General features: G+C 49.9%; 1 protein-coding gene across 4 annotated transcripts in view; it reads right to left on the bottom strand.

Moving 5' to 3' along the window:
* ASAP1 (ArfGAP with SH3 domain, ankyrin repeat and PH domain 1) overlaps positions 1-23,813 on the bottom strand; it is a 348,090-nt gene that overhangs the window by 15,011 nt on the left and 309,266 nt on the right. For 2 of the 4 annotated variants that reach the window (XM_086695635.1, XM_086695636.1), the window contains exons 21-26: positions 23,620-23,735; positions 23,400-23,467; positions 22,260-22,367; positions 19,974-20,202; positions 8,660-8,830; positions 268-337 (exon numbers count right to left, since the gene is read on the bottom strand). In XM_086695635.1, the coding sequence (XP_086551761.1) occupies positions 268-337; positions 8,660-8,830; positions 19,974-20,202; positions 22,260-22,367; positions 23,400-23,467; positions 23,620-23,735 (762 nt within the window). The remainder of the gene's footprint in view (positions 1-267; positions 338-8,659; positions 8,831-19,973; positions 20,203-22,259; positions 22,368-23,399; positions 23,468-23,619; positions 23,736-23,813) is intronic. The other 2 variants (XM_086695637.1, XM_086695638.1) reach the window with 1 other exon arrangement.

The raw sequence follows: 23,813 nt of genomic DNA, 5'->3' as shown, positions 1-23,813 counted from the left end.
CTCTGTGACATCAGGGAAGTGGGGTCTGTCCCCCCCGGGGACCCTGGATGGAGGACAGCCGTGCCGCTCACAGACGTACGGGGTGAGAGTGGCTCGCATGACTGGCCACGAGACACGTAAGTGTGCCCACTGTGAACACTGAGCTCCTCACGACCAGCCCCGGCTGGTGGGCCACACTTTGGGTAGACTGCCACTAAAACCCATTCCTAGAATTCACAACAGTCACCCGTGATCCCCACCGGGGGAGAAAGCAGGAAGGCGACTTACCTCGATTGCTGAGATAGTCCCTCAAACTTATTTGCAGTCTTACTTGACGATGATGGACCCACATCGTTCCCTGCAGGGAAAACCAGAGGCAGAGTCACATCCTCAGACAGGGAAACGGAATAGAGGGATGTAGGACTTCGCAGACAGGCACCCCTTTGGTTCCAGAAGGGAATTTAAAAAAACCCAAGCTAGAACGGTATGCACTTCTAACTTTAAAACAAAACACAACGAAACAAAACCAAAGCATCGGCTTGGGTTCTGACGATGTTTTTCTTGCTATTAAAGGAGTATGTTGCAAAGATGCGCAGCCTGCTCCCAGGCGAGGCCTCTAAGGTCACAGGGCTTTGGGGATGTCCTACTGCCTCAGGATCTTGTCCTCAGCTTGGGGGCAGGGAGAGAAGAGTCAAACCTCAAACTCACCTGGAGGTTCCCGTGTCAGGAGACTAGCCCTGGGAGCCAGACTCAGAAGAAATACACAACCCACAAACTCTGTGTGTGTGTGTGTGTGTGTGCGTGCACATGGAGGTGGCCACCGTTCAGCAGGGTGGTGATAACCGGCCAGGAATCTGATCGTTCACTCAAACATAGCACTTATTAAGCGTCTACTGTGTACAAGGCATGAATGTGGAGCAGGAGGCACAAAAGCAAATGAAATGTCACTGCTCTTGCAGAGTCTGTGATCTGGCCTGGGAGACGTACACACACCAAGTATACTGACCACACGGGATGAGAGGAGTGTTGCACAGGGTTGGGTGCTATGAAAGAAAAACGTGTCTAACTGGTAAGAGGAACACAGAGAGTCCTTTTGGGGGACATGCACCTGAACGCTGATGCATTTTCTCATGGCGGAGCGGCAGAACCAGATACGTGTTCTGCGTCCAGAAGGCAGAAAGCCTGGCTAGAATAAAGGGGGGCTCTTTTGTGATCCGTCCCATGGTGGGAGGAGCACAGAGCCCCAAGCTGCCAGGCTCTCCTGGAGGAATCCCGGCGAACCTGCAGGGGGGCGGTGGTCTCTGTGCTCTAGCTCATTTCCTTGCCTGCCTTTCCCAAGGTCCCTTTCGTCCCCTAGACACCCACAGTATCTCCCAGGTGCCGCCGGGAAGGGGCTTTGCTGAGGAGGCTCAGAAACAGGAGGGCGGCTGCAGAGGACAGCACTGGGCAAAGCACTGAGCTCTGCGTCCTATGTGGTGGGTCTGCTCCATAGCACCTACGGCTGCCCAAATGCTTCTCCTCCTCACAACGACATGAACAGCTGGTGTCATTATCCTCATTCTGAAGATGAGGAAACGAGGGTAAGTCACATGGCTACATGACGTACCTGGAAGTCTCCACCGTGAGTCTACAGACTGTTCACTGCCCACCATGATGACCCGATAGCAATCACCAATAATAGCGACTACTGTTTATTGGGCACTTACTGTGAGTGAGGTAAGGTATACGCACATCACGGGAATCACATCTACGGCACGCATAATACGGTTCCCCTCCATTTTGTTCGTGAAGAAACACGAAGCAGTAAAGCCAAGCCCAAGGTCAAGTAGCTGGCAGGGGTGAGAGCCGTGATACAGAGCGGAGCAGCCTGCTACCAGGATGTGTACTAAACTCCCACCTCCTATCAGTGCCTGTCCTGGACGGGGGGAGGCTGGCACAGGGCGAAGACGAGAACTTTCTGTAACTCTAGGACACTGATGCAAGGAGAAAGCTAAACTGGCGTTACCAGGACCCAAGACTTTCAAATACAGCTTTATTTTAGTAGGATGCTCCTTCTAACCATCAGTGTATTTCCACGAGCCAGCACTAATACCGAAGGACTCCTCTGGCAGCCTCTCACAAAATCCTCTGAGCTGTGAATGATGTTCAGGTAGGCATTTCTTTTCGGCCTGGTGCTCAATGTGAGTCCTTAGGACTGGCTGGCAAATCTCACACTTTCAGACTTACAGGAGCCATAATAATCAAAATGGCAGAGAAAGCTCAACGTTAGGGCAAACTACTGTATCTGGTAATTCCCTTTTCGGGTAGAAGACATTCCAAACCGGTGATTCTTTGCCCTGTTATATGCAAGACTGACCACGAGACCATTAGGGTTGCAGAAAGCCCCTCGTGCTGCTTGTGGTCACCTACTCTGCTGTCACACAGATGAGCCATCACACCAGGGGCTGTGGCCTGACACCTGCAGCCCCAGTGTCCAGGGTCCTCATTTGACCCTGCTCTCTCTGGCCACTCGAGGGGGCTCTCCGTCTCCAAAGACACTGTGTTTTTATGCCTCAGTAACTCTGCCCGTCTCTTCTCTCTGCAACACCCAACCCCTCCCACCCGTGCCGAACTCCTGGAACTCCTGCACACCCTGCAGAGTATCTCCAAAGTCAACTTCTGGGAATTCTTCCCTAGCCAGGCTTGACCACTCCCTCCTTCCTTTTAGCCTACAACCACTACTCACAGAGCAGTGGTTAAAGGTGCAAATTTCAGAGCCAGCCAAGCCATCACCCAGTGGGTAGGGGTTTGGACTGCTCTGCTTTTTCTACTAAGCGTCAGTCCCCTCATTTATATAATGGGAACCAAACAGTATCTACCCCACTAGATGGGTAAGAGCATCACAAGAGATAAATTATGGAGCGCAGGGCACAGTGCAGGGCCACAGGGAACGTGACACAAATGGTAATGATTATTCATAGCTCTCTGATGGAATGTAACAGAACGATGAGGATTTACTCATTGGACGAACATTGGTCGTCTTTGTGACCCCACTGGCCAGCCCAGTCTCTGGCATGGAGCAGTCGCCAGGCTCTTGCTGAAGGAAGTCAGCAGGACTCACGTGCTTCTCTGCCCACAGCTGCATTCCCCCCGCACCTGGTGGGAAGGCCTCTGTGGTCTGGCAGCCAGGAATCCCATCAACCTCGTGGCCAGACAAAGGCCACGAGCCATGTCTGGGAAGAAAAGTGTGGCTTAGACATATTTCTGGAGAAAGGACAGTATTCAAGGAAGGACCAAAAACACGGAAGCAGTTTTATCCCTTTTCCTCTCTTCATGCAACTTGGAAAAGGACTCTAGCGTACAAAAGTTGGGTGTAAGAGAGAGCTGGAGACAGACGCTGGGCCAGCAGTTGAAGGAGTTGTGGCAGACTTGGGGCTACCTACTTTAGCTCTGAAACTTTGGGCCAAGAATTTATGGAGAGAGAGGAGGGCACTGGCCCAGGAGTGAATGACCCACAGGCTCCAGGAATCTTCCGGAAAAGTGGATAAATACATGAGCCTTGATACCACAGCTCTGAAGTTAGTGGATTTGTGATCTTCTACAAGCACTTGACCACTCTGTGCTTCAACTTCCTCACTGATAGAATGGAGACAGTGATGGTGTCCATCTTATAGGATGGCTATGATGGCTAAATAGGACGACGACTGAACCAGTGCACGGCCCCAGGACAGGGGAAACAATTTACAGATGGTAGCCACTATTATTAACTTCTAGAGCTGCATGCACAGTGGGGTTGGGGGGTGGGCGGCAGGGAGCTGACATAAAAATATGTTGGGGAACCGAAGAAAAGGGAAATTTCTGTCCAGAGGCTCTTTTACAAACCAATACTGCTCCAATAAGTAGACATTTCAAATACTGAGGCTTTCACCCAAAGTTCTGGCCTTGAAATAAGAGAAGTGAATTGATTTGTGGTATGGTTTTTCTTCTAGTGTATGCTCTACAATAAAAGAAAAAAGAAGCTTATACAATTTTAAATCCCAGTGAACAAAGACAAGGAACCTAATGGTTTCCAGAGATCACTTAGCTTGGGATTGGTAGAACCTAGATTGGAACCCAGGCTTCCAGAATGTTCTTTTAGTACGTATTATGGTTTCCTGTGATGTGTGCTATAGAGACTTCTCTGAACACCTGCCAAAGGACGGAGGTCTTGGGGCAAGTTGCTCTCAGGTATTAATTACAAGACTCTTAAGTATGAGAAGTGGGTTAAACTTACGGCCGCCATAAACTGGATAATTGGAGGTTTTTTTGTTTTTGTTTTGTTTTTTTTTTTTTTTTTTTGCTCTTGCTGGTAAGAAGCTCAGTGTCAAATCTGTGGTCTATTTCCAGCCATTGTATGTGAACTTCTATTACACATTTTGTGAAGAGATCAAACTCCTGGACTATGTGTTAGTTACCTTTGTTCTTCCTTTGTTCTCATTTCTTCATTAAGTTACTTAAATTGTATTAAAATATGTGTTGGCCTGTTATAGAATAGGTTATAAACAAATTACTTATCTCCAAAGGTGAGGTTTAATGACATCCACTTGAAAAACTGAACTCCCCATAAAACCCAAATCTGCCTATCAGCCACCTTGTTTTGTAAACAAAAGCCTGCCTTAGCAGTCTCCCGAGACAGATGGCTGAATTCATCACAAGAGCGGGACTTCAGTAATGTGATGCCTGGGCTATTTTGGGTGCTGCGGCCACTGTGGTTCTGGCAGGGAGAAGGCCTGAGTGGCCCTCCCCGCACACCAGGGCTCCATGCTACAGATGGACGAGGAGGCATACAGCCAGGCGGAGGTGGGGAACGGTCCCAGAATCACTGTGCTACTACGTGCAGAGCACAACAGAGCACGGCGAGGGGAGGACTGCAGCTCTCCCAGCCACACAGGCTGGTGAGGGATCCTGGCTCCCCGAGTACCGGCCGTGGGAACTTGGGCAGATGATTTAATCTTTCTGTGTCTCAGTGTCCTGAAAGTCAGGGTCCCAGCATTTCCTACTTTCTGGAACTGTGGTTAAGATTAGATAAGTACCGGGGTGCCTGGCTGGCTCAGTCGGGGAAGCGTGAGACTCTTGATCTTGGGGTTGTGAGTTCGAGCCCTACACTGGGTGCAGAGGTTACTTAAATAAAACTTAAGACAAAAAACAATTAGATAATTACTATTAACTAGCCCCATTTCACAGCCAGAGAAACTGAGGGATGAAGAATGAAAAAATAACTGCTGAAAGCCACAGGGCTAGCAAGTGGTAGAGACTGATTAGGATCTGGGTATGGCACAGGGTCCACGCTGGAGCACTCTGCTCTGAGACAGACACAGCACATGCCCTTGCAAATTCACAGTGGTCTGGGGAAGAGAGGTGCACACAGCACTGTGGCAACCCCTGTGCCCGAGGGGCCAGAATGGGGGTAAGGTGGTGGCTAGCCTGGGAAGGCCCCTCAGGCGCGTCCCTGGAGAGCAGATCTGGAAGGACGACTAAGCATCAGCACACACGAGTTGAATATTCCAGTTTGAGGCGCATTATGAGCAAAGGCTCAGATCTTAGAGAAAAGAATGTAGCCTGGGAAGCTGGCATACCTCAATAGGGCAGGCACGTTGTGTTTCAGGGGGTGGGTACACGAGGCATGGGGGAGCCAGGAGGCTGTGACTATACTACCTCCTCATGCTGGTATCCCCCCACTGCCTACCAGACCCGGATCCTGGTCTCAGATAGTCCCCAAAGGCCCCCAGCTCGGGCAGGGGAGAGATGGGAGGATTAGGGGAACAAGAGAGGCACTGGAAAGATGATCCATGGATGGAAGCTGGAGGCATCGTAGCAGGTCTAGGGGTCTGATACCCCATGTGTTTTACCAATGATCAGTCTGGGGGCACCTGGGTGGCTCAGTAGGTTAAGTGCCTGACTCTTAATTTCAGCTCAGATCATGATCTCATGGTTGCGAGATTGAGCCCCAAGTAGGGCTCTGGACTATCAGGGTGGAGCCTGCTTGGGATTCGCTCTCTCCCTCTCTCTCTCTGCCCCTCCCCACCGAGTGCTTGCTCTCTAAATAAATCAACATTAAAAAAAAAAAAAAAAAAAAAACTTGCTAAAAAAAAAATAATAATAATAATCAGTCTGGATCCTGCCTCTAGCTTCTGGAACATGATGTCAGTGGGAGAGAGCTAGGGAGGGACCAAGCACTTACCATACCTGTGTCCGTAGGTGCCTTTAAGTAGATCTCACATATGTGCACACACACCGATGTAGAAAGAATGACCCTGAGAGTCCCAGAATTACTATTTGGGGTTGTTTGTGAGTGATGACCAAGGCCTGTGACATGGAGAATTGTCCCTATGCCACAGACAGGTTCTGATGTTTGCCCCTCACGGCGGGCTGTAGGTGGGAGGCTCTAGCTGGCGAGAGCGGCCAGCAGACCGCTCAGCGCCCATCTTCGAAAGGCTCCCTTTTGGTGGCACTAACTCGCCTAAAGTGGTGACTTTGCTTCTTAATGAAAAATGCCCCGGGGTGCCTGGGTGGCGCGGTCGGTTAAGCGTCCGACTTCAGCCAGGTCACGATCTCGCAGTCCGTGAGTTCGAGCCCCGCGTCAGGCTCTGGGCTGATGGCTCAGAGCCTGGAGCCTGTTTCCGATTCTGTGTCTCCCTCTCTCTCTGCCCCTCCCCCGTTCATGCTCTGTCTCTCTCTGTCCCAAAAATAAATAAACGTTGAAAAAAAAAATTAAAAGAAAAATGCCCCTTGTCCACAAAAGCAAAGAACAAAACATGCATAAGACCAGCAGCTACTAGCCTGCTGCTGAGTGATGTGAAAGTTATCTAAGAAAGTGAGGATTCCTAAGCCAAAAAACAGATTTCGTACAATTAATTATAGGCCGACTGTGCCTATGAGGTGAATAAGGCACTATAAACTTTACACAGAAATAAAAACCGATTCAACAACAGGATCAAAGTTTATGATCTGTGGTCTGAACATCTGCACGGGTGTGCCCTTCGAAGGCATGTCATCTGGGTCTGCAAAGTCCTCTTGGGTGAGATCTGGGGATGGCTGAAGGCCCTGGAAGGCGACCATGGACAGGTCAAGGGCACACTCGATATACCAGTGTGTGGCTGTGCGAATCCCCCACTGCTCCTCCCTGGCCTGTCTCACCGGGGGACCGACTCTTCAGGGCCCTCCACAAAGCTTTCCCTGCAGTTTGACACGATTTCTCAGCATGTCCACAGGATGCAGTGGACACGTGAGCCCTAAAGAGTACAGAGAACTCACTCATTTGTCTGCCTGTCTCCCTCACGAGGCCAGGGGCTCCCTGGGCAGATGGGCTGAGAGGCCCCGACGACAGGCACGTACACATGCGAGCTGAATGGCCAAAGGCACAGACATACTCGCACACACACTGTGGCACCGTGGCCAGATGACAGACGTGTGCTAACCTGCAAATGGGGAAGTATGGCTTTTTCCAGAAGCTCCCCAGGTTCATGACACCTTAGTACAGGCTTTTGAAGAGGCCTCATAATGCATTCAGCTTAATTACCTATCAGTTACACTCTCAAACCGAAGGAAAGAGAAGCCACAGTGAAACTCAATGGCAGAAGGAGGTGACCCAGGCAAACGAGCGTGCTCCTTTGGTACAGTTGCTCTTTCTCGGCATGCCTGTCGTGGGCCTGACCCCCTGGGCACTGGGGAGACTCCTGCTTCCCGATTTAAATTGCTGTGGGCTAGTGAAGAGTTCTGGGGAACTAAAAAGGTAGGCGGGGTGGAAATTACGTGCCTCGTGGATGTAAATTTGTTGTCCCCTGTCAACGTCACTAACGGACAATGTGAACATTTATCTATTCTCAAGTGATTACCGAGGACCTACCGTACACAGGCTAGATTCTAGGCCACGTAAACGCTAAAGAGAAGACAGACAAAATCCCTGCTCTCATGGAGCTCACATTCTAGAGAGACCAAGGAGCCAAATGCAGAGTACTTCTCCACGGTGATCAGGTGCTCTAAAGGAAACGGGTGGGAGGCAGCTCCTGTAGAGAGGGGAGCTGGAAACAGAAACGTTCAAGCCCAGAAGCACAAAGGGGAGCCAGCCTCTCAAAGCACACGACACAGATGCAGGCAGCGGACCGGCCTTGGGAGGGAGAGCCTGGCGTGCCTGACATGCTGTGAAAACGCAGGGTGGGCCGTGCGCAGAGGGGAGGTGCTGAGAGGTGAGCCCTCTAGGTCCCGGGGCAAGGAGCTGGCATTCACCCTGAAGCACAGCAGGAAAGCTTTAAAGGTGAGAAGTGACTAGGTCTGGTTTATATTTTGAGAAAAATTTCTGGTTTATATTCTGGCTGCTGTGAGAATGGATTACGCGGCTTTCCTGGGCCTCTGTTTCCTCATCCGTAAACGAGGTTGGCGATACCCGCTGCTCAGCGTTGCTACAGTGACTGCAAGAGATTCTGTGACAGGTGCACCGGAAATGCTCAGCACTTCACGTATCGCTCTGGCTTTTAAATGAGCCTAAGTGTTTTCCCAGATGTTTCTTGGCCTTAAACGCAATCACACCCGTGTGCATCCGAGCCCTCATCCGGCCTGTGTGCAGTCTGGTCCGTTTGCTGGATGCGCTAAGTGTCCACTGCCCACTGCACCCCACGCACTGCCTGGCCCGGGCAGCACGGGCCCTGACTTCAGGATGACTTACCCCAAGGAACTGCGCCTTTGTTTGGGGGCCCGTGAGGTAGTGGGCTGGGAGGGTCGGATAGGGTTCTCTTGTGTCCGGGTGGTGGGGGAGGAGGCCTCTTCTTGGACAGGGTAGAGCTGCCACTAGAGGTCTGGGTGCTTAGAGGGAGTGTTGAAGGAGGGCCAGTTGGACCTAGAAAGGAATCGAATGGGGCAGGAAGGTTAATCCCAGGCTCACAGACAGAACAGCCAGTATGCAGTCACTTCCAGACACCAAATGTGGCATATGGTGCTCAAAGCTCAAAGCTGGGTACGGTCAACCCCATCAGCTCAGTCACTCACAAACAGGGGTTTCCAAATTGCTGGTTAAAAAAAAAAAATCACAAGAAAAGAAAGGGAAGCGTGTGCTTTTAAGGCAACGCCAATCCCATGGACTGCTAATGGGGTTAGGTCATTTAGGTACCGTGGGAAAAATCAAACATACATTTTTAAATGGACAACTTAGTGGGACCATCATAAAATCTGAGGAAGAAGGAACAAAGCACCACCAGCAGAATCAGCGGAGAAAGAACAAAGGATAGGCTAACCCTTCAGGGGGCCGCGTGAAGAAACATGAAAATATTCACAGCATCGGATTTTTCTCTCTACAACTTTTTCTTTTAGTCAGAAAACTTGGCATAAAAAAAGTTCTTAATGACTTTTATCAAGAAGGAAGGATCTAATGTAGAGAATTACTTGGGAAAATGAGAAATCCAAAAACTCTTTTTTTCCTCCAATTCTGAACTGTTCTAGAAGTCATAAACCATGTACTATATTGAAAGCCTGAAAAAGTTATATAAATTAGACACTGGTTTCTATAGATTTAAAAAAAAGACTCAACTTTCTCCAGAGATGAAGACAGGATGGCACTAAAAATATTATTACATACACACACACACACACACACACACACACACACACACACACACACAACCACTACGGTAAAACTTGACTTCATGGACTAACATTTCAAGGAGAAACTGGAGTTGTTTTTGAGAGATGTTATGGGATTGGTATTACGGTATTTTTTGTTTCTTCGCACTGAAGTGGCTGGTGCGTGCCAGGCACTGTGTTTTGCACACTTTGACAAACATCTCTTTACGAAGAATTACCAGGTTTATGGTTTAACTGTGTTCACGGACAACTATTTCTGCAAGCATTAAAAACAAAAACAAAAACAAAAAACAAAGAAAGGAAAGACATCAAAGAAAGCTAAGAACGACTGCCATACCAAATTTTTAACGAGGACAGTAGATACCTGGTGATCCAGAAAGGCTCCAAAAGAGCTTTTTACATTCTGTGTATTTTTTTTTTTTTTTTACATTCTGTGTATTAAAAGAAAAGCTCAACTACTTCTGGCTTCCTTCTTTGGTAAAATAAGCCTCGCTAGTTCCCGATGTCGATTCCTGGTCAGTACCAGCAATGACTTGCACCAGTGACTCTCAAAGACAGTCTCGCCTTGGAAGTCAGTACTGGCAATCCCAGTAAAATGATCATCTGCTTGGGGCTCAGTCGGTTAAGCGTCCAACTCTTGGTTTTGGTTCAGGTCAGGATCTCGAGGTTCGGGAGTTTGAGCCCTGTATCGGGCTCCATGCTGACAGCGTGGAGCCTGCTTGGGATTCTGTGTCTCCCTCTCTCTCTGCCCCTTCCCTGCTCGTTCTCTCTCTCTCGCTCTATCAAAAATAAACTTTAAAAAAATTTTTAAAAAAAAATCTGCTTTAGGATAAAATGGCCCACGCTATACAATTTAGCCTCTCTGTCCTGCTGATGTGATATGTGACAGAAGCCCTGCTGTTCCTCCAAATTAGCACCCGAGTATGGCACTGGTCACTGGAGTTGTGGGAACTATTTTGTCAACAAAAAGTGACTGTTACTACAGCCTTCCATTTGTGTAAAGATTTGTAACTTCTCAAAATGTGTTCGTATTTGCTCTTGCCGTTGATTTTTCATTGTTGCCCCCACTCCGCAGTCAGGAAAGCAGGAGTGTGGCGTGTGGAAGGTTCCAGCACCATGAGGTGTGAGGCTGTGGAGTGCAGGTCTCTGGGCCTGGTGCAGTGCTCGCCCGCCTCACGCCGCTGTTCCCGAAAGCCAGGACTGCGCTTCGTGCGCTGCTCACGCACGGGAGGAAAACAACACTGGTAACAACAGCAAGGGCTCCGTATTAGGAAGTGAACTTTCCTCTTGGAAATAAATGGAGAATAGAGAATAGACAATGAGGAAATTCTCTCTAGTACTTTTCTCTTTATCGCCACCTAGGGATTTTCTGCTGCAGTGCAGCTAAAAGTCATTCCATCAGCTCCAAACCCTGTCTGAGAAACAAAAATTGCCAAAGACAAGGCACTAATGGGGCTCTGTCTCTGCAAAGTTGTGGGTGTACCTGATTTCAGGAGGCATCAGACCACAGAGTCGTCCTGTAACCACAAACCAAGCAAAATCCAGCCTCCTGAGCCAGCATTTCAGAGATGAAGGGATTAGTGTTCCACACAGGATTACATACTTCTGTCTTACTTTCTTTCAACTGTAATCACTTATCTTTTGTTTATTTGTCTAGTGCCTGTCTCCCCCACCAGACTGTAATTCTATCTGGGCCAGGCTTTTTTTCTGGCCTGGTGTACAGTAAGCTGAATTTAGTTAATATAGTATTGGATACATGGACGAATGAACTGCTACTTCTATCTTTTTAAGGCTGGCGATTTAAAAAAAATTTTTTTTAATGTTTATTTTTTTGAAAGAGAGACAGAGCGTAAGCGGGGGAGGAGCAGAGAGGAAGGGAGACACAGAATCCGAAGCAGGCTGCAGGCTCCGAGCTGTCAGCACAGAGCCCGATGCGTGGCCCAAACTCATGAACCATGAGATCATGGCCTGAGCCGAAGTCGGCCGCTAAACTGACTGAGCCACTCAGGCGCCCCGAGGCTGGTGATTCTTTTTTTTTTTTTTAATTTTTTTTTTTTTTTCAACGTTTATTTATTTTTGGGACAGAGAGAGACAGAGCATGAACGGGCGAGGGGCAGAGAGAGAGGGAGACACAGAACCAGAAACAGGCTCCAGGCTCTGAGCCATCAGCCCAGAGCCCGACGCGGGGCTCGAACTCACGGACCGTGAGATCGTGACCTGGTTGAAGTCGGACGCTTAACCGACTGTGCCACCCAGGCGCCCCCCGAGGCTGGTGATTCTTAAGAAAGACAGAAGGGTTTCACTTGGAGTGACCAACCAAACACTAGAAATAGGGGGAAACAGCAGGGACATGTTAAGTTTGAAAAGAAATATTCAATACAGTAATCTAATTTCATGGCCAGAAAACACACACGCAGATACACCTGTTGTTTTGTAATAGAAGCTACAGAAAAGGGGGGAGGTGTCATAAAATCTGCTTGGCTGGTAGGGCACGGGTTCAAAAAAGGCTGAAGGGGCACCTGGGTGGCTCAGTTGGTTGAGCATCCGACACTTGATTTCGGCTCAGGTCATGATCTCACAGTTCTTGGGTTTGAGCCCCGTGTCAGGCTCTGCGCTGACAGCACAGAGGCCCCAGAAAAACAGACTTAAACTTTTTTTTTTCATACTTTTAAGATTTAAAAAGCTCAGAAGACTTTTAAAATTAGCAACTAGTGTCTAAATGCTAAAGGGGATGTTTTATGCAAAATAATCTGAGTCCTGGTTTAGGAAGGAAGCAATTCTGGCAGGATAAAGAGAGCTAAAAGAAAACAAAATAGAAAGAATAAACACAGCATCGAACAAACACAAAAAAGTCTGAGAGGCAAGCTTAACAGGTGTGGGGGACGCTTGGAGGTGACATGGACAGCTTGTTAGGGCCTGGGGAAGGAAGGAGAAAACACCCCAGTCGTCATTTGCCACTAGTCTCGGCTATCATGTCCAATTATCGTTTCTTTTTTCTTCAAAATATGGCTCTAAAAAGCTTCCAAAACTGCTGTAAATAACTGTGAGGTTAGTGAAGTTATTGGAAGGTCTTTCTCAGAGGAGACAACTCACTCAGCTCTTTCTGAGAGTTTGCACGGCGGGGGCCCTGCTCCACAAGCCACGAGCCCTCTGGGCCTCTCTGCTCGGACGCTGTGCTGTGCCTTCAGCTCCAGTGGCGCCTGCTGGACTCCTGGGGGCTGCGCTGTCATGAGTACCTCAATGTCATCAGTTCGGGGAGGCCCTAAATGGGGTCTGTACCTCGGACGTGTGGCTGGCACACGGCCAGAGCTCAGGAAGCTCGCACGTGAGGTCCCTATCCATCTCGAAGCCGCTATGCTCACTCTGGGCAGTTTGCAAAGCCCTTGTTCTAGGTCGAGGGTCCAACCACTCACACTCCCAAAAGCCTGCAGCTATTTCCTGAGACCCGCCCACGAACTGGTATTTCCTCTGTTCGCCAAAGCCCCCTAACGGGAAAATAGTACATCCACGGACTACATAGACGGTTTAAATGAAACCTCACCAGACAGGACTCTTATCTTCAACAACAAGGAAATGAATCCACTTAGCCTCTGAAAAGCCATTCGTGTACACTTAAAATGTGTTTCTTAAAAAAAAAACCCATTCCTAAATTCACCGTTGGCATGCTTTTCAAACCTCCTTCTACATTTCCTAAATTCTCTAGAGCTACCATTTCCTGAGTGTTGTGTGTCTGACCTAACACTCAGGAGAGATTTATACACATTATCTAGAACTCGCCTTATAAAGTGGCAGAGACCAGGGGCACCTGGGTCACTCAGTCGGTTAAGTGTCTGACTTCGGCTCAGGTCATGATCTCACGGTTCAGGCTCTCTGCTGTCAGCATGGAGCCTGGAGTCTGCTTCGGCTTGGGTCTCCTACTCTCTGCCCCTCCTCTGCTCTCTCTCAAAAATAAACATTAAAAAAAAAAAAAGTGGCAGAGACCCAAGGCTCAGAGAGTTTAGGAAACTGGCCAGGCACAGCACACGAATCTGGCTGTATGTGATTGGAGGCCGGGCGCTCATCCTTGATGGTACCCTGCTCTCCTCCTGTGAACGACCCCACGTCTTCCCTGGCCAGAACCTTGGGCTGACTGTGTTCCCTCCTCACCTCTGCATCCCATCTGTGAAGGGTCTGCTCAAATGGAACCTCATCCAGAGCCTTCTCTAACCCCTCCCCTTTGCCCTGGGGCAACTGCTTCTACCTGTGACCTTCCACAAAGCTAAATGGCACTTAATATCTACGCTTCATTACAGCTCGATTTTCTCTTCTTTCTCAGGCTGGAAGGTCCCTCAGGGCAAGATTCATGCTGTCTTCATGTCGCTCAGTGCCTGGCCCATTCTGAACAGTCAATACAACTGTATGAAAATAATTCATGGCACAAATTAGGAGGATGCTTTTTCATTGTCCTACATGGACATTTGGTTTTTAGTAAAACAAGACATACAGAGGTCTGCCATGCTGGAAGGCCAAATGCAAGCACAGCCTTGAAATTTCAAGTAAGAAAACAAGACCCAGAAGACAGCTTTAAAAATTGTCTTGACAACTTCTGAGAACACTGTCTACAGAAGTATAAGGTACATATTCTAAACATGCCATGCCAGACACAGTAAGTGCTAACAGCAGAAATTCTATCTACACAACTCTGGACAAGACGAATGCTTTTCACGGTATAGAGCTGAAAAGTTAACAGTTGCTACTTTCAAAAGTAGACAGGGGTGCCTGGCTGGCTCAGTTGGCGGAGCATGTGACTCTTAGTCTTGGGGCTGTGAGTTCGAGTTCCACGTTGGGTATCACTACTTAAAAATGAATAAAATCTTAAAAAAAAAAAAAGATGGAGACACATGTATTTATATCAAGAAGGACCCTGTGTGCATAAGGAGGGCACTATTATCCTCACACTCAAATGGGGAAACAGAGGCACGGCAAGGTGCAGGGGAGTATGCGGGGAGGCCGCGCAGTCAGCGACAGGGCTGGGCGGGACCCCGGCACAGCAGTACAAGTCAGCCATGATACTGCGCTACATACAACACGGCATTAGCTATTCTCCATCCTTCAATCTCCTTCCAGAACACCAATAAAAACAGGATAGTACCTGGATTCAAGGGCCTGAGGGTGGTTCTTTAACAATTACTCGTACATCTCCTTACGTAAGAAGCACAACAAAGATTCCCTCTGCTTCCCTTTCCACACCTGGCGGTCAGGTGACTTTAGTCAGTGAGCCTGTGCCAGTGGCCACTGCTGAGGGCAAAAAATCCCGGACACGCTCGTGGCCTGCAACATGGCCAGTGGCAGGGGACAGATAGATGTGCCACGCTTTCAAAAGGATCAGGGGAGACTGATAAAACAGGTCAAAAAATTTAAAAAATCCAACATGGATGAAGGATGACAGCCCGTGGAAAGGTTCAATATGGAGCCACTCAAATGGTTATCTTCCCATTAGATTAAAAAAAAAACAAACACACACTGAGGAAACTGTAAAGTCATCAATATATGAATAATGCTGCTACTAGGAAAATAATTCCTAGGCAAGCCGGAGTCACCCTGCAATGCACTTTGATGACAACAGGCCACCTTCACGTCCTGAGGACACCTCCTCTCTGCCCTGATTATTGCTCCAGACCTCAAATGAAAAGTCGCAGGAATGTGGTCTAAGACGCTCACACACCATGTTGGGGCCTAATGCCACATGCGTTCTGTAGACTTTCAGCAAGTCAACCACACACACCCAAGATATCTGGTGTCATGTTAGTGGCCTGTCCTCTCCTGACTCTGGCCACACATTTCTGGGACAGCTTTTCACTGATCCTGCTGTTTATTCGCTCAAAAGTACTGACTCAGCACACCTGCTCTGTGCCAGGGGCAAGGACAGCTCACTCGCAGCCCCCGTGTTGCAGCACAGCGACCGAAGACTTCCCTGGCCCTCCTCCTCCAACGTGGCACAGGCCACATCTCGCGGCCTTCTCTCCCTTCTTTGCTGAATTCCCAGGGCCCAGAACATGTGTTGAACCGAACGCATGTAGGACGATCAAAAGCATCCCGGTCCGACGGGCACCTGCTATGCGCTCGTCATTATGAACGTTATTTCATGTCTCCAAGCAGTGAGCCAACAAGGCAGGCACCCAATCCTGTTTCTCACGTGAAGAATCTGGAGCCCAGCAAGATCAGCTAAATATTAAAAAGAGCCCAGGGCTGGGAGAGGATTACACGTTCGCGGAAGGGGCCCCGTCTCTTGGGTGGGCCAAGGGAAAGAGGCTTCTTGGAGGAGGAGGAGGAAGTGAGGTTTGCCCCCCAGGGGCTCACGGCTGCCCAGGACCCCGCAGTGCGGCTCTACAGGCTGATGTGCCTTAGACAGTGCGTGACTCTCGAGCTCTGCTCTGGGTTTCGCGAGGGTGCTGAGTGTCCTCACCTGAGCTGACAGCAGAGGGGGCACCTGGCCCGCCACTCTGACGTGAGCACCCAGGAGCGAGTGCCCACTGGGACCCTCGGCCTGCCAGCCCCATGCTCCGTGTTGTGCTGGCTGCCTGCTGGGTGCTTGCATCAGTGCAATGGCACGAAGTCGTACAGGTGTTCACCCGACATTCACAGGGGCTACGGAATGCTGGGTTCTAGGGTCCCGACTCCGCGAGCAGACTGGAGAGAGCCGTGATTAACATCAGCGGTACGTGTTTCTCAAACTTTGGAAAGTTAGTTCTTTTAAGTAATTCAAACAAGCTTCCTGAGGTCAGATTTAGCATTCACTGATCATTTACTTGACAAAGCCTCTCCTTGAGCACAAGGCACCTGCACTGTACCAGGTTCGCGTCAGAACACCTGCTCACTTATGGGACTTGGGTGACGTCACCCTGGCTTCCTTCTCCCCAGAGGAGTCTTTTTAGAGCCGAGGAGCTGGGGTGGCTGTGGTGTGAGCAGCAGTGTCCTCGCGGGGCACTCACTCTGTGCCAGGCGCTTGGCTAGATGCTTCCCATACCTCTCATTAGCCTGCATAACGCCTCGCGTCAGCTCCGGTTTGTGTCCCTGTTACGTAAAAGATGTGGAACTGTACGATGCAAGAAAACCACGGTTCTACAGCTTAAAACCACTTAGAAACAGAGTTAAATCCAACCAACCAACCAACCAACCAACCAAGCACAAGCACGGCACCATGCTGCTCACCACGTCCTCTGTGCCCGAGAGAGGTCTGTGGTCACGGCCGGACAGTCCCAGGGGCGCCTCTCATGGGACTTCACAGCTTTGCCTTTTGCCAAATGCTTTCCCTACACACTGTCTCACTGGATTCTCAGGGCAAGTCTGCGAGAAACGCAAGGCAGTGACTGGCGGCCTGCCTCAGTGTGGAAAAGAAGACACTAGAAGGTCTGGTTTGATGAGGCTTAAGGCCCATTTTTTACTTTCTATCCTCTAACAGCCACTGTGTGGATCTCAGATCAGCTCCTCACCCTTCCCAGGGCTCAGTTTTCTCAGCTGTACGATGGGCTGAGGACTGCGATCACCTTTCAGCTCCCTCTGGCTCTCAGAAATCCAGGTTCTAGGACATTAATTTCAGCTGAAAGATGAAAGACCTAACTTTGGCAAGCTGGAAGAATTTCCAGTCTTAATAGACCTAACCGTAAAGTGGGGGGCAGGTGTGGATCACGAGGGAGTGCCTTCTGCATAACTCAATTTTTGCAGCTTTGACTTAAACTTGCTGGGCTTCACAGGTCTGAAGAGGTTAGGCAGCAAAATGTGTCTGTCTAAGGCTTAAGAGTGGCGACTTTGGGGTTCTGAACTGCTGAGCCTTCCCACTCCAACTGCAGCCCTGCTCGAGCACAAGGAGACTTTGCTGGACGGCAACTGAGGTCACACTGCCTCGCGTTCTGATGAGGCAGCTGCAGATTCTGGAAAATATTCCTGCGCGGACTCAGAATAACTCTCTCTCCTCTTCCCCTCTGTACTCCTCTTATTAGCGGGGACTGGATCATGAGTGTCCACTAGGCCTCACCGGAAGCCTCCATCCACCAGAGCCCTAAATTCACGGTGTGGAAATGGCCGCTGCCACAAGCAGAGACATCGACATCACTTCCGTGGAAAATGAGCAACCAAACGACAGATTCAAGACATCCTTGTTTTCATGCAAACGGTTCTACCAGTTCAACAGAATGAACTGAAAAAAAAAAAAAAATGTAAGGGCCATAAAACAGAGGAGAATTCTCTCTGCACAGAGCGTCAGCTGACCTTCAACAATGTCTTCTAAGATCTCCATTCTAAACATGGTCACTTTTCCAAATGTGGGGGCCCGTGAGCCAGGCTGGCTGCGGGGCACAGCTCCCCTGCGTAAAGTCCAGGGGAGCCCCTGCTGCCTGGCTCTCTCTGCATCCAACGTCCCACTATGAGCAGCCTGGAGGAACACTCAGGTTCCAGCAGAGAGGGATTTCTGCTCTCAGTGTTGGGAGTTCTGGGGCGGGGCCGTGAGGGAAGTGTAGCCGGTCCGGAGCTGACCATGGTGGCTACGGCCAAGTCTCCGAGCCCTTGTTTTACCAGCTGGATCACTTAACACATTTGGTCTTTGTCTTCCGGGCCTTTGGTAAAGAGCTAGATAGAATTTATTCCAGGCAGGAGACAGATGCTTGGCATCAAGTCAGATAGTGTTATTTTGTGGGTTTCTGTGTCCCCTTGAGATGAGATTACAGGAAGGGGTGATGGGAGGTGAGGTGGTCTCTTGGCCCCCAGGACTCTGGTGTCCTCTCCTTTAGACTTTTTTCAAGATTCTCCATTACTTGGAGGTTCCCTCAACAGGTGCGGGCCCGTCCTATCTACCTAGATAGGTCAACACTACCACATGGGTAACCACAATCAGGGATATGAACACGTTCAGAGTAATTTCTTTGATTATTTTAGAATGGTCTGGAGGTTTTTCGTGGTCTTCTTTGGGTACAGAAATCTTAGGAGATTGCTACTCTGATGGGGAAATCTCATTACCCAGAGGTGGGCAGCAACATAGTACTCTCACAGTGCAGAACAGATCTGCAACTTGAGATGTCAGTGTTTCAATATGGATTCCGATGCCTTATTTATATACCTTCTAGTACAACGTATGGAATGGTAAAAGAAACACTGGCGGGTTAAACCACTGGCTCATGCACGCTGTTACTCTTACGTTATGATCACTAGTTATCTTTGATGGGTCCTGTTCATGCCAAAACCTTATTTTAACTTTTCTCCATTACTTTATGATCTATGAGGCCATTTGGGGTCTAAGAACACAGCTCCCATTTATAACACTATTTCAATGGAGAATGAGCTCTGAAAAAATGCTGTTCTGAATAAAGCTCACATTTCTCAGAAAATAGCCCCAGTGTGATTCAAAGAGGCATGGCATTGTGTACGGAGAGGCCCTTTGGAACCTGTGTTAGCATGAGCTGAGCACACAGGGAGAATCGTGCACTTGGATTTACTGGCTGAGACCAAACCCAAAGCTATACTATAGCGCTCAATTTGTCCCCGGCTGGGGTGACCCTTTAATGTTGCCATTTCTGTGTCTCAGTGTGTCCTCGCACAGGTGGGAACGCACGGACATTCAGAGCAGAGCACTCTCTGTGGATTCAACATACAGGACATGTGCTTTGTTGCTACGGAACAGGGCAGTGGACCCTTAGCCCTCGGTGATAGCCCAGTGGAGACATCTGACAACGCTCTCTACGCAGCAACCCTCTTCTGGGTAAGATTCGTCCCAGGTAGGGTCTCGTGGAAAAACAATCCTCATCAGAAATCATAGGAGTGTGGGCTCAGGTCATATACGACCCGGGCAAGAATCACAGATATCTGAGAACGGGAGGCCCATTACCCCACATCTCTGCACCACAGTCCCCTTGTCTGCCGGATGCCAGCAACCGTAGCACCCACCTCATTTTTGTGAGCACAGAACGAGATGGGCTTCGTAACTACCAACATCTTCAGAAGAGAGACATCTTAGTGCAGAGAAAAGTAACTGTTCAGAGAAGAACTGCAATCCCACCCCACAGCAGACAGGAAAGGGCCCAGGTTTTGGTGCCAGGTGGGCCTTGGACTGAATCCCCACTCTACTACTTACCGGCTGTGTGACCTTGGGCAAGCCACTCTCCCTCTGCAAGCCTCAGTTTCCTCATCTATAAAACGGGCACAAGAGCACATACCCCACAGGACTGTTGTGAGACGAGTACAGCACAACACATGAGGCATGCCCACAACACTATTTTACTGTTGGTGCTTATAGCAAATGGCAAGGTCCCTATTTCGAGCTGTCCTTGACGTCACGTTCCATACTCTGCCACACAGATGCACCCTGCGATTTTTACCTCGAGGCTGCACTAGCTTTGAGGATGGAGTCACAAAGCCCTTCTCAAAGTCCGTACCTTTCCCGGCGTTTCGCGGAGGCAGCGGGGGTGCCTCTGTGGTTGGTGACGTGGGCGAGTCTGTGCTTGCGGAGGTGAAGATCTGGTTGGTGAAGGCGCTGTAGGACAGCCGCTGCTTGTCCCTCGGGGTGCTAAACCCTGGCAGTGACAGCTTGTCCTGGGGGGAGATGCTGGAGGAGTGGCAGAAGCTCTGAGGCCTTGGCGAGCGCTCTTTCTTGATGGGGCTCGGCTGCGGAGGACAGAACAGCGCAGTGGGCAAGGACTCACTGAGCACGACACTCCAGGCTCCGCTGTGCCTGGTGCACAGGTGCACAGGTTCCTGTGCCTCTCTGTGTGCTCTGAGGTCAGCCACCACCCAGCAACAAGAGAAGGATGCAGACCTCGCACCCCTGATTCCCTGCTCACCATCAGCAGGGTCACATCAGGGAGGCACTGGTTAGCGACCGCAAGCGTTCAGAAGCCTAAGGTCACAGTCGGACGCAACCTTTAATGAACAGATGCCTGCCTGTGCAGGTTACTTTTGCCAGCACGGCACTGCTTCCCACCTGAGTGTTGTCTCTACACCGTGTTCCTTCCCCGGCCAACCCTCTCAAGTCGAAGTCCTCCGTGCTTGCCTCCCTGTTCATTTTACGTCCCCTTAGAAAGCAGCCTCCACGCCGTGGCCCGGAGTGACGCCTGATACTGACGATTCAGACCTGTGGGTCCAAGCCCGGCCTCTCCAATTCAAAACTGTCTTCAGTTGCCTATAAGGGTGTCCCCTGTGTTTGCACTCCTGGTGACAGCAGTGGCATCCAGGTAACTTCCCAAGGCAGAAGCCTCAAGGTTACCCAGAGCCACCAGGACCCGTGTGGAGAGCTCAGAAGTGCCCTACGCCAGGTGCAGGCGCCCACCAGCCCCCAAGGACACAGGCCTCCTGAAGAGCCCTCAGGTCCGTGTTGCTGCTCTCAGCTCCAGCCTATTTCCCACACAGCGGCCAGGGCTGGTGGGGAAGCTGGCTCCTCTGACAGGTAATCTCTGTGGATAAGGCCCAAAGGCCAAATGTGGCCCGTAATGTGCTTCCTGACCTGGGCCACCAGACCCCTCTCCCCACAAACCTACTCCAAGGCGCCTTACACACTGGGCTTCCGACCCTTCCCCAGACTTCCAGCTCTACCAGGACCCCTTGGCCTTTGCACGTGCTGCTCTCCCTCCCTGGAAAGATGTGTTCCTCCCCACTTCTTTGCTTGGCAAGCTCCTCCCTACTCTCAGAAACCCGTCTCCAGTGCTTCTTCCTTGGTAGGGTCTTCACCGCTTGCCAAGCTGAGGCGGTTGCTACGTCCTCTGAACACATCTCAGGGATTTTCCCCAAGCTCTCATTGTAACGGTCATCTGTTACAATTTATCTCTCCTCAAAGTGAAGAATGTCTTTAGGACATCTTTGTGTGACCACTCCTTAAATGCTGCCCAGGAAAGAGGAAACGCTCAATGCAGAGCTGATGAAAACTGCACGAACGAACCTTCAGAGGCAGCTAGGATCTCTGAGAGTCAGAACCGGGTGTAGTCCCGAGATGGTATGTACAAGCTTTGAGACCTTAGGCGGCAAAATCTCCGGGTCAGTTCTCCCTTCTGTGGAATAGGGGCCATAACAATGCTGTAGTGGGCTTTTGGTAACAACGACGTGACGTAGCACAGGCAACGTGGTTCCCACGGCCTAGTTCATACTTAAGTCCTCAATACGTAACACCTTTTTATGTACTAATTAGCTGTTTTGATGGCTAATTTTATGTGTCCACTCGGCTGGGCTATGGTACCCAGGTGTCTGGTTGAACACCAGTCTAGATGCTGCAGCGAAGGGATTTTCTTTAGATGAGATTAACATTTGAATTACAGTTTGAGTAAAAGGGACTACCCTCCATAATGTGGTGGGCCTCATCCAGTAAGTTGAAGGGCTTTTGGGAAGAGATGGGGACATCTGCACTTAAGACCACACCATCGAATCCTGCTGGGATCTCCGGCCTGCCCGCCTGCCCTATACATTGTGAACTAGCCGGCTCCCACAATCATGTGAGTCAATTCCTAAAAATAAATTCCATTCTCTCTCCCTCTCCCTTCAACCACATCCTACTGGGCCTGGTTTTTGAGGAGTCCTGACTGACACAGTTGTGGCACCCAGCAAGGATCGGAGAGTAAGCCAAGACGCTGGCCTCAGGTCACAAGACCAGACAGTCTCGGGAAGGGGTCTCGCCCGTGTGGTGCAGAAAACCTGGGAGCGGCAGCAGGGATCCGGGTGGCACTGTTGGCACTCACTTTGTCATCCAGGTCGTCGTCACTCTCATCCATCTCCTCCTGACGCAGGTTCCACTCATATTCCACGTGGACGTGTGGGTTGAACTTCCCAGATTTAGCCTGGGACAGCTGAAAGTAACAGCAGGTGTAACCACGGGAACGTAAAGGTTAAACATCCCGTTGTGACGTGACCACGGAGCAAATCCCACCTTATTCCTGTCTTCAAATTAATCACCAGTCGCTGCTTAAAGGGGCAAAACTCTGACTTTACAGGCCGGGCTACTGCGGGATGGCCTAAGAGGAGTTGCCAAGGATTATAGGCAGAGCCTTTCTTATTTTGATAATGGAACTTCTCTCTGAAATTAAAAGCTTTCTCAAATATTATAATGAGCCTCACGAGTGCAAATTCCTGGCTGGAAGGCAACATCAGAGTTAGTGAAGTGTGAGGCAGGCCTTTCAGGTCAGACATCCTGGTTCAATCGTGGCCCACTTTTCTTATCCGTAAAATGGGGGCAGGGAGAGCTATAGCCTTCTCCAAGGTTTCTCACGAGAATACAAACACAGAGTGACTGGCCTGGAGTCCACACTTGGCAGAAAGCACGGGGATGGAACTTACCCTTCCCGTGTCGTCCGTCCCCGTGGGCGAGAGAATCACCCTACGTTAAGGCCCAGGGGGAGGAGCAAAAACCACCGGGATCAGAAAGGGTGGGGCTGGTGGGGCAAGCCATGCATTTCACCTTTTGAAAACCATTATACGCTGAACTTTACTTGCCCAATTTCTGGAATTCTTTGGCTGCTGAGGAATTCTTTACTACTGAGCTGCGGACAACGCCTAGCGGTCTGGCATATAAAAAGCGGGACCTCAAGCCACAAGCCTGTCTGGTAACAATACCTCTCAAATGCCTTTTAGCTCCTGTGTCCCTAACTGCACTGAAAAGACAGATGGGGGTGACAAATTTATCATTTGACCACTTTTTCAAATGTAGCCATAGTGCTCGTCTGAATGTCTTCAGCCAATGTTCACAAAGACGATCTATTTCGTCCCCAGGCTCTGAGAATGACACTTCCAGGCGGCTGCTGTCTGATGGATGCCGCACCCCCCGGCCCCGCCCCCCACCCCAACCCCCCCCAGCCCCCCCCCCCCAGCTCCGTTCGGCTTACCAGATCTTCACACTGGGTGGCTTTCAACCTCTTTGCTATGTCCAGGGCAGTCTCTCCAGCCTGGTTCACTGAAACGGGGGGCAAAGGCACGTGCATAATTACCTAAGGTGTACCTTGAAGAGGCCACGGACAATAATCAAATTACAAGGTAACACGCGAGTCTCGGTTTAGCCGGCCGGACGCTGGGACTGGTTACGGAGACGCTTGGTCACACTCTTACCGACACTCACGGTGGGCTTGCTCCTCAGAAGAAGCTTCAAACACTCGGGTTTACCATACATACTGCAGTAGTGTAGAGCCGTGTTGCCCAGGGCTGTCTGCTTATCCAGGTTCCCACTGAAAAATGAAGTATTATCGGGAAAGAGTCTAATTTCAAATATAATTTAAATGCGACATAAATAATAGCATTTGAAG

This window comes from Puma concolor, chromosome F2 (genome assembly GCF_028749965.1).
Source record: "Puma concolor isolate L17-30 chromosome F2, mPumCon1.1.hap2, whole genome shotgun sequence".
Taxonomy (NCBI): Eukaryota; Metazoa; Chordata; class Mammalia; order Carnivora; family Felidae; genus Puma; species Puma concolor.
The sequence above is the reverse complement of the archived record's forward strand: the minus strand, read 5'-3'. Positions and strand labels throughout refer to the sequence as shown.